Here is a 10968-nt window from a genome sequence, read left to right as displayed (position 1 = left end):
CCCTTGCTTTTGGGGATGTGTCAAGTAAGAAGTTGCTGCGGTGGAGGTCAAGGAGGTTGTTTCCTGCTTTCTCCTCTAGGGTGTTGATAGTTTCCTGTCTCACGTTCAGGTCCTTTATCCATTTTGAGTTTATTTTTGTGTATGGTGTGAGAAAATGATCTAGTTTCATTCTTCTGCATGTTGCTGTCCAGTTCTCCCAACACCATCTGTTAAAAAGGCTGTCTTTTTTCCACTGGATATTCTTTCCTGCTTTGTCAAAGATTAGTTGGCTGTATACCTTTGGGTCCAGCTCTGAGTTTACCATTACTTAACTCTTATAGGATTGGTCTCCCCATGGGGATAAATCACCCTCCCCAGCCTGAGTCGGCATCCATATCAAATTAGAAACCCTGTGTACCCAGCATTAACAACGAACACCCTACCTGGCCGGTAGCCAGCTCTAAGTGACTATTCCCTCCCTCCCTCTTGCCCACACCTGAAACTCCCCAACACGCAATCACAGAACAAACATTTATAGCCCTTTGACCCTCATGGAGTTCTCTAAAATTCCTCTGCCAGTGATCCTGAGAATGTACCTATTACTTTCTCCCCCATACTTGTGTGACAGGCCACTTCTACCCATCCCACCACAGTTAGTGGGGAAAATCCAGGACACAGGGAGGGAGCACACTGGGTCAGTGCCTCCCAAGGCAGAGTGAACAGAGGATGCTTCCTGTAAAGCAACTTTGGGCCAGGAAGGAGACACACCCATTGACCAAAGCAAGGTCCAAATTTCTATGGTCTGTTTAAGTGTTGTTATGGAATGATCTCCAAGATACATTATGTTAACTAAAACAAGCAAAATGCAGGACAGGATGAGTATTTGGTCACTCTGGTGTAAAAAAAGGAGAGAGAAGGGCCCATCTTTATACCGACATACTAGAAATGGATACACAAGGTGCTAATCATGTGCAATGGTACTGGGGACAGTTGTGGAGGGAGATGTTTCTACGGATCCCTTCATGGCTTTGAGCTTGAACCACATCTATAGCTCCTCCTGTGATTCTTATATAGTTACAATTTTTTGAGCTCTGTGTCAGGTGATTATGAAGCCCCGACCTAAACTCCAGGGGGACCAATCTTGGTGAAGCGAGGACACCTGTTAGCTGCATAGGCACGTTGAGTGTGCATGCAGGGAGGGTATGTCAGTGGGTGCAGGTAGGGATGTGTGTAGGTGTGGCTACACGCTGGACATCTCCATCATAACTGTGGCAACAGGGGACAGGATGTAGAGTCCTGTCAGTGACAGTACCTTAAACTTCTGAGAGGGGAGCCCAACCCAAGTGCCCACAGAGTTAGGCCAGGGCAGGAGGGGGTGGTGCACGGGGACCTGGATTTTCACAACTTCTTCCACCACCCAAATCCCCCAAGTCTATACAATTCAAACTCTATTATTAGCCATCTGGAGTAAGAACATGACTAAATGCTCTCTAAGTTTCCGTGCATGTGTATGTTAATGTAGTTGTGTGCAGGTATAAGTGTGCGGGGTGCTGTATGTGTGTGGGAGTGAGTGTATGTAGTGTGTGTGTATACGTGTGTATGTGTGCACGCATATGTGCAAGTGACTGTATGTATATGCATGTGTGTGCGCTTTCACTCAGCAAAAGGAAAAGCAGAAAAGGCTACCCCCAATAAATGGTAGGCCCGCAGAATACAGCAGGTGGGCAATACTTAGGAACTATCAAAAAAAATGGCCACCCTTACCCACCTTCCCGGAAGTCAACAGCAACCGCCCCAAAGGCCACACCTAGGGCCCCATTGCCAGGTGACACTGACTAATAATTAATACATCTGAGGTTGGCGTGGAGCCACAACTGATGTCACCTCCCATGGAACTCACCTTCGCTCCATATGGCCATGCCACCCAGTAGGGCTCTGAGAAGTCCAGCAAAGGGCCAGTGGGCAGACACAGGCCCATCCTGAAGGGGCGGAGCTGAGTAGCGAGGAGCCCTTATCCCTGAGGGGGTCTCGCCGGCAGGAAGGCAAACAACCACAAACAGATTGAGGTGAGGGGATACCCCTTCCAGTAGGGCAGACACCCTACCTTCTGGGGGCACAGCCAGGCCACAGCCCTCCCAGCGTCCCCTCACTCCAAGAGTATATGCTAACAAAAACTACAGACACACACATAAGAGGCTGAGGTAAACGGAAGAGACAAGCTGAGGGGCACGGGAAGGGCAAGCCTCTTTTATTATCCCAAAATGCAAAGTATTGAAGGCACTTACAATAACAAGGCAGGAGGGGAGGGGAGGCACAGGGAGGTCAGAGGTCAGAGGTCAGAGCACAGAGGTAAATCAACGGGCCCCACCCTGGTCACCACCCGGCACGGAGAAAAGGAAAAGCTACAGGACCAGATCTGAAGCCAGTCAGGGTGTCTAGCTCTATGAAAGGTACAAATCCATCTACAGTGGATTAGGAAATTAGGAGTACACGGCAGCAAGGAACAGGGCTGGCAGTCACGAGTTAGTGGCTCTTTAAGGAACACGCTCGGGAGTGAAGAGGGCCCTCAGGTCCCCTGCTGGAAGAGGTCCCGGTACATCTCGATGAGACGGGCAGCCTCGCGCTGGCCAGAAAGCAGAGCACCATGGGTGGTGGAGTAGTACTTGCGGTGAGTGGCCTCACCCGAGAACAGCACCTGCATGGGCTGGGCCAGGGGATGGGGAAGTGAGGGAGGGGAAAATCAAGAAAGGCTAGGAGGCTACCTGTCTGCCCCAGGAACCCCCCATCCACACTACAAGTCAGAGAGCAGGCACCCGAGATGCAGGTATCGCTGCTTCCACAGGATGAGGAGTTGCCCACCCCACCTGGCCACCTTCCCCTGCTTCTTCCCCAGACATCCAGGCCTCAGTTCTTTCTACTCTGAGGCTGCTAGGAGTCCTGGATATGCAGTCTCAGAGGCTCATTGTGCCTCTTACTAGTGAACTCAGGGCAAGTGGTTTAATCTTCCTAAGCCTTGATTTTCTCATCTGCAAAATGAGTTTATACAACCTACTCCTGATGGTGGTTGTAGGGATTAACTGAAAGAACGTATCTAAAACACTCCGAACCTGGAAGAACATAAGCACTCAATAAAGTTAGGCGGTAATTTAACAAACCTTTATGGAGCCCTTATTAGGGTCCAGGGACTGTTCTGAGCACTTGGAAGATAAAAGGTGACCGGGCTGCTGCTTTGAGGAGCTTCCTTGCTGGTGGGGAAGCCAGACACGAAACCCAATTACTAAACGGCATCATGTGTGACTTGAGGGGTGTTTGGGCAAGGTGCTGAGAGCCCAGAAAAGAAGCCCCCTGTAAGGGGGATGACACAAAGCTTCCCAGAGGACAGGACCTTTGGGCTGCTTCTCAGAAGATGCTAGGTAAACAAACAGGCAAAAGACATTTCAAGAAGAAGGAAAAATGAGGGCAAAAATGCACCAAAGCAAGGGACAGTGAGAATTTTGGTACAGCCGGGGCTCAACCTCGAGAAAGCAAGCTGTGTAGGTGGGGTCCAGGCAAACTATGAGTGCCTGCATTCCAAGCGTGAGTTTGGACTCTATCCCACTGTATCTCAAACTGAACGTGCAAAAGCACCAACTGGGGATCCTGGTAAAATGTAGGTTTTAATTCAGCAGGTCTGGGGGGGCACTGGGAGTCTGCATCTCTAACACACTCCCACGTGACGCTGATGCTGCTGGTCCACAGACCCCTCACTTTGAGTAGTGAAGCTTTAACCCACCAACAGGGAGCCCAGAGAGTGGGCGAAGCCGTAGGGGGCTGGGGGGAGGCTTACTGTGGCAGAAGGCAAGCTGCCTACGCCCACATCCATTCTCCTCTTTCAACTCAGTAACAAAGCCCTGGTTTTTAACTGGGTTCATTGTCATCCAGAACAAAAATGACGCATCCCAACCTTTTTGGCAGCTGCTTCAGACATGTGGCTATGTTCTGGCCAATCAGCTTCAAGTGCATTGTTGTTTAGAGGCACTTGAGTCAGCCCCAGGGGTTCCTCTCTTTTGCCCTGTCTGCCTGTCACAGCCCTGAGAGGGGCAGCCTCACAGCCCTCTAGAACCACAAAGTGGCCTTGAAGATGGAGCTAAGTGCCAATGGTACTGGGTCTGGGTACCTACCTCTGGATTTACCCTCTGTCTCCATGTGACAGAAGTAAACTCTGTCTGCTTTGGGCCCCGGTTATTTTCATGTTGTTTTGCGTTTTGCTGGATGCACTAGTCCTAACTCGATGCAGGTGACAAGAGAAGATGTGCTCTTCAGGAGGCTGGCTATAGCCTCAGTAAGGACCTCTTCCTCTCTCCCGCTGAGCACAACCAGGGCGTGCCCAACACACGCTGGAAATCTTCTTCACCAATTCCACCAAAGGATTGTTTTAAATATGATTCTGCTGGGGTTTCAACATTTTTTGGTATGTGGATGCTTGGTGGGGGAAACGTGAACTCCACTTTGTAAGAACGGAGGTATATATAATTTTTTCTCTCAGATTTATTATTTTTCTCTATCATATATTATATAGTTAATATAACTTGGGGGAGGGTCGGTATTCTCAATTTTATTTTCTGAAACATATTGGGGGGGGAAGTAAGTAAAACATATTGGGGAAACTTACTTCTACGGAAGCAGTGCTGTCCAAAAGAACTTTCCATGGCGACAGAAATGTTCTATAGCTACCCAATCCAACACCACAGCCACTAGCCACATGTGGCTATCAAACTTGAAATGTGGCCAGTGCAGCCAAGGAACTGAATCTTTAATTTATTAATTAAATCGTAATTAATTTCAATTAAATGCACCTAACGGCTAGAGCACAACATGAAATGGCTCAGCTTTTACAACCTCAAGAAAGCTTTTAACATCTCAATTTGATTCCCTCTTTTCTTCCAGATGTTAAGTGCACCTGAACTTGCTTTCTCTTCCATCATCCTCTTCCTCACAGGAGCTACTCCACCTGCCTCAGCTTGTCACCCCTCAGCGAACATCACCCTCCCCCCCACCAACCACACCCACACACAACACCCCTGCCCCCAGCCTCCCAGGACCTCCTCACCCTGCACCCTGCTCACCGCCAACTTGGAGCTCTCGGCGTACGGCAGGGGCGTGGCCAGCTTCTCCACATCTGCCCCGCTAGAGCCCACCCGTGTGTACGAATAGGAGCCTCGGAAGTAGGGGTTGCTGCCCCAGGCCGAGCGCAGGATTCGCCGAGGTTTTGGAATGTTGGGGTTCCCTGTTGGGAAGTTGGAAGAGCCAAGGGGAAGATAATAAACGGCTGCACACAGAGGCCACCCTTGGGCGCACAACTGATACTGCACCTCCCCAGCTGCAAGAAGGCCAGGTCCCTGCCGGTAGGCATGGAAGACGCACCAAGACAGATGGAGGCTGGGGCTCTAGCCGTTTACCCTTCAGTGCCTTCTTGTGGACCCCCCAGCAAAAGAGCTCATCTGTCTGGGTCATCCCTCAATTTCCTATATGAAAAATGTTCAACTAAAAGAATCAGACAATGAAACACAAATCCATCTCATAGTAGGACAGTGTGGGTAGGAAATGGGCAATCTGAGGTTCGGGGGTGATACCTGAGTTTTTACCATCAGCCCTTAGAGAGAAGAAACAGCCCCCAAGGCTTTGAGCATTTCAAGTTCCAAAGGGGGGTTGAGGGGCGGCTCCCCGGTGGGCACGCCCCTCAGCTGCATCATCAGAGGACAGTGCAGCGGACGGGGTGGGGCGGGGAGGCCGGCGGCGCGGGGCACACCTGTGAACTGCCGCAGCATCTCTGTGCAGATCTCGGCCACCGCCTCGTCGTCGCACTTCTCCATGACGAGGGCCTCCTCCCCGCAGATCCAGCCGCTCAGCACGTGGCCGTAGCGCTCGGGCGGGTAGAGGACATCGAAGCCGCAGATCTTGCGGTACCAGAGCTCCGGCGGGTAGGTGAGGGTGCCGCTCTCCGCCTCATCCTCCCAAACAAACTGTATGCTATTGCACTCGGGGCCCCAGAAGGGCTCCTCGAATTCCAGAAAGATCTTGTCGGTGGTGCCGATGCCCAGGCGGTGGATGGCGGCCACCTTCTCGGCAGGCAGGCCCGGCCGGAAGAAGCTGGTGTACTGCCTCTTGAGTACGCCCAGCGACACGGTCACAATCACGTGGTCCGCCGGGATCACCTCGCAGTCTTCACACTCCACCAGCACCGGCCACTGCTCCTCCTCATCCCGCCCATCCCCCCGGGGCTCCTCTCCCCCCTGGCCGCCCTCCCCGGCGTCCTGGTTGTGGTCACCCTCACCCCGGGGCTCAATCTCAGGGCCCCGGGGACGGCCCGAGGCCTGGTCCCAGTGCACGCAACGGACGGGTTTCCCCAGCTGGATGACGTGGGCGGGGATGCCCTCGGCCAGTAGCTCCACAACCCGCATGAAGCCTGAGGGGATGATGTGGTGGGCCCCCGGGATCTCGGTCCACTCCCCAAAGGCACTCAGGGACACATCGTCCATGCTGTGCGAGCTACTCTCACAGCTCTCCACCTGTGGGAAGAACCAGAGAGAACCCAGATGACCACCAGGGCCGGGCAGAGATCTGAACAAGACCTCAGAGCAGCCCCGCCCTCCTTGGTCGCCCAGCATCCGTCTTCCTCCCGCTGCCGCCTACATCCAACAAAGTTCTGAGAGGATAAGGATACCTTCAGGTACTGCTGGATCATGGCGAGCTTCAGGCACTTGGTGGCCTCCGGGTCGTCAGGGTCATCCCTGATGCGGTTGCGCACCTCCTCCCGGGTGAACACCCCCACACTGTTCTGACTCTCAGCATTGACTGGTTTACCATGCCGGAAGAACTCCTGGGTCAAGTTATAGACCTGCCAGAGAGACCCCAGGAGACTGAAAACAATTCCTCATCACATCTCCCTCCATCTCAGACCGAAGGACCCCCAACTCAAAAGTCCCCACGTTCCAGGTACTCCCGGAGATTCTGAGCTCATGGCTTCTCATCCTCGGTGAATCAGTGTGGCACGCGGTGCTGCACTCAGGGCCTAGGTTCAGGGCTGTTACCTGCTTCCAGATCACCATCTAAGGTCCCCTGAGTCTATGAGGGAGGGAGGGAGCCCTGGAGACTCTCCAGAAGGGCTCTTGCTGAAAACAAAGTAATATGTATGGTGCCTGGTGGGAAAGGAACCACCCCCCTCAAGGGCACTATGTGGCCAAGCAGACCACCCACTGCAGAACCCAGGTCTGCACACATCTCCCTTTTCCAAGAATCAGATGCCCAAACCCTCTCCCTGCCACTCCTGCCCAAGCGTATCTGCTTCACCTTCTCCCAGGAGGGCAGTCTGGAACTGTTGCCTGGCCAGTGTTTGGGGGGGGAAGGGGGCAGAAGGAGCCCTGAAACCCAATCCTGCTCAGGTCACACCAAGTGCCCCCTTTACTACAGAACCCAGACATGTTTAAGCAAGATGACCATGTTGGGGCAGCGCATGTGGGGGAGGGGGGATTCCAGTGTGCCAAGGAATGAAAATACATTTCACAGGCATATTTTGGCAAGAACACTAACCCATACCTCATCAACAGAAAGCAACGAACAGTCGCTTAGAGCAGGATCCTATTACTTCCCATGCCTGCTGGGCATATAACTCCCACCAAACACTGGGCGGGTCTCCCTGAAGAAAGTAAGCCAGTCCTGGACCAGGCATGGCATCCCCAGAGGGTAAGGTCTGAGCCCCAACATTCACTCCACAAACTTTTCCGGGGCTGTGCAAAACACAGATTGCAATGGTGAGCAAGACAGACACAGCCCTGAGCCCCTACCTTCACTCAAATTGGGGGATCTCATAACTGGGCTGTTTTTACAGGATATGCTGTGACAAGAACAAACCCAGGGGTTGTAAGATCAACCCAGATGATCTTGGACAGTTGGCAATGAAAGAGAGAGGAAAAGTATTTCAGGAAGATGGAAGAGCATACTCAAAAATGAGGAAGGGGAGAGAGAATGTAAGTGGCTCAGTCTTGCTAAAGGGGGCAGCGAGAAAAGAGAAGTTTACAAGGGATGATTTTGGAAAGGAAGGCAGGGGTGGGGCATGAAGGACTAAGATTCATGTCAAGGACTCTGGACTCTGGCATCACTGAAGGGCTGTGAGCATGAACGCACACCCACTCTCCCTCCCAGGGCACTGGCAACAGATGGGCTCTTTGGCCAAACATCTGTGGCCGGTGCCCATTAGTGGTGTTTCCATTCCTAAAGTGAGTTTGAACTTGGTAGCACACATTCATGGGAATGATGTCTGCCCTGTAACTCGGCCCTGGTATAAGCCCTGAGGCTGCAGGGTAGAGGAAGGAAGGTGACATTGCCAATCCCCTACCACCCCACTCAGGGAAAAGCCTCCACATGAGATAGACACATGAATTAAACATGTCTCTGGTATACAATCTAAAGAAGAAAATGAGTTAAGTTGTTCACTTTTCCTCCCTGCAGTCACAAGATACTGGGCATGTGGCCTTAACTGGAGTCCTCAGCAAATTCCTCACCCAGAACCACGGCCAAGGAGTCAGACTTTCGGGGTATCTCCTCCTCCCCCGTTCTCTTCCTTGGGTAATAAGCAATATGGTAGCCAGTCTTCAGCTTATGGTGACCAAACCCCAGAATGTGCAGTTGAGGAACATAAATTTAGTCCATCTACACATGATTCTTTGTGTCCACCACCAACTGGGACAGCCTTAACTGCACACGGGTTTGTCCTATGGGTACAGTCTTCTGTCCTGCATTAAATTACATCTTCCCAGTGTGACCAAGGGTAATGGCACAGGCCTGTAACAGCTCATAATATTGTCCCCAATTCTCATTAAGTGCTTTTCATCAGGATCTCATTTAATCTTCATGACATTCTGAAGTAGGTTTAACTATGTCTGTTTTACAGGTGAGGAAAGTTAAGACTCAGCAACTTGAACCACAACAACTTGCTCAAGACTACACAGCTGATGGGGCGCCTGGGTGGCTCAGTTGGTTAAGTGTCCGCCTTCGGCTTAGGTCATGGTCTCACAGTTCGTGGGTTTGAGCCCTGCATCGGGCTCTATGCTGACAGCTCAGAGCCTGGAGCCTGCTTCAGATTCTGTGTCTCCCTCTCACTCTGCCCCTCCCCTGCTCACGCTCTTCTCTCTCTCTCAAAAATAAATAAACGTTAAAAAAAAAAAAAAAAAAAAAGACTACATAGCTAAGAAGTAGTAGAACCAGTATTTGAATCAAGGTAGTCTTGCTCCAGGGACTAAACTCTATATGACACTAGCACACAAATTCGTTAATTTGTTAACAAGTATAGCAGATTCAAATGAGTAGCCCTTCAAAGTCACCTCTGGAGGGAGGCCGCATATTTATTGTGAAATCACCCTCAGGTAGGGCTTCATACACTTAGAGCACACCTCTTTAGAATGGCCTCCAGCTTTGGTTAAGAACTACACAAAGAAACTGATCACTTTTCCTCACAGTTAACACCTCCTCCTTCTGACCCAAAGCACCACCACTCAGATTGATAGCCCCTTTTATCCATCCTATTCTCCACAAGTGACATTCTTAGCTTTCAGAAGTCAAACCCACAAGCAGAAGCTGATGATGATCTACTTTTAAGTTTATATAAGAGAATAAGTAAGTCATGGTCCCTGAAAGTCATTCTCAAGAGGCATCCATGCTGAAAGCACTCACAATAACCTGGATTTCAGGACGCGACTAATTCCCAGTGGACCACGAAGGTCTACTTTGAAGAATACTAGTTCTTATCTGCTCATTAACAATTCGGTCTCCTAGCACATGAGTAAGAACGCACAGTACCGTGGGACTGCTCACAACATACCTTGTGGGTGCACACATATAAGTCACAGCATGCCTGCCCTCCACTGAGCAAGGACTATCCCCACAGCAAGAGTCATTTCTCCTTTTCCACACCCAAGAGCCAGAAAATGTACAGTAGGCGCTTTCTGGCCAACTTACTGAGCTGGAGTGAAGGGTCATTATACTACAAACAATAAGCAATCAGAAGGCAAGACCTACATGCTACCTCTCCTGTTAAGTGCAGTTCACAGCACCACTGAAGGATACTAAAAATATAAACTTTTTTTTTTTTTTTTAGAGAGAGAGAGAGCACACAAGTGAGAGTGGGGCAGAAAGAGAGAGAGAATCCCGAGGCGGGGCTCGAGTTCACCTGTGGCAGGGCTTAAGCTTACCCAATATGGGGCTTAAACTCATAAACCGTGAGACCATGACCTAAGCCAAAGTTGGATGCTTAACCTACTGAGCCACCCAGGCGCCTCTATGAACGTTTTTTTAAAAACCTGAATAAGACAAGGGTGTGTGTCCTTGCCACTTCTATCCAACACTGTACTGGAAAAGCTATATGGTGCAATACAGCAAGAAAAGAATTAAGTGGTCTTAGGCCATATTGTCCACTACAGTAGCCACTAAACATTTGTGGCAATCTAAAATTAAGTTAAATATTTGGCTCCTCAGTTTTACTAGCTACATTTCAAGAGCTCAAAAGTCACAGGTACTTAGTGATTACCCTACTGGATAGTGCAGGTCTGAAATATCTCCATTATTGTAGAAAGTTCTAGAGCACAGTGCTGGGGTGAGGATTAGAAAGAAAGAAAAAACTTTCACTTTTTTGTATAGTATTATACACATAAAATTCTAAAATATTATTAGAATATAAATTAAAATAATATTAACAGATATAGATATAATATTAGCATTAAAACAATACTTCATCAAGGTAGCTAAAATCAATATATAATAATCTGTTATAGTTCTGAACACTGGAAACAACAAAAAATAAATGAGCTTTTTTTGTTTTTTGGTTTTTTAAGTTTATTCATTTATTTTGAAAGACAGAAAGAGTGCAAGTGGGGCAAAGGCAGAGAGAGAATCCCAAGCAGGCTCCGCACTATCAATGTGGATCCCGATGCAGGGCTCGAACTCATGGACCATGAA

At 49.9% G+C, this 10968-nt stretch overlaps 1 protein-coding gene across 5 annotated transcripts in view; it reads right to left on the bottom strand.

Moving 5' to 3' along the window:
• Positions 1 to 2199: 2199 nt before the first annotated feature.
• Positions 2200 to 10968, bottom strand: part of SMOX (spermine oxidase) — a 68685-nt gene continuing 59916 nt past the window's right edge. For 4 of the 5 annotated variants that reach the window (XM_039224225.1, XM_039224216.1, XM_039224223.1 and 1 more), the window contains 5 exons: positions 6683 to 6856; positions 5768 to 6527; positions 5085 to 5245; positions 3135 to 3224; positions 2200 to 2683 (listed from right to left, as the gene is read on the bottom strand). In XM_039224225.1, coding sequence (XP_039080156.1) covers positions 2546 to 2683; positions 3135 to 3224; positions 5085 to 5245; positions 5768 to 6527; positions 6683 to 6856 — 1323 coding nt within the window. In that variant the 3' untranslated portion in view covers positions 2200 to 2545. The remainder of the gene's footprint in view (positions 2684 to 3134; positions 3225 to 5084; positions 5246 to 5767; positions 6528 to 6682; positions 6857 to 10968) is intronic. The other variant, XM_039224231.1, reaches the window with a different exon arrangement.

The sequence above is a fragment of the Hyaena hyaena genome, unplaced genomic scaffold (genome assembly GCF_003009895.1).
Source record: "Hyaena hyaena isolate Hyena2069 unplaced genomic scaffold, ASM300989v1 scaffold_16, whole genome shotgun sequence".
NCBI lineage: Eukaryota > Metazoa > Chordata > Mammalia > Carnivora > Hyaenidae > Hyaena > Hyaena hyaena.
The sequence above is the reverse complement of the archived record's forward strand: the minus strand, read 5'-3'. Positions and strand labels throughout refer to the sequence as shown.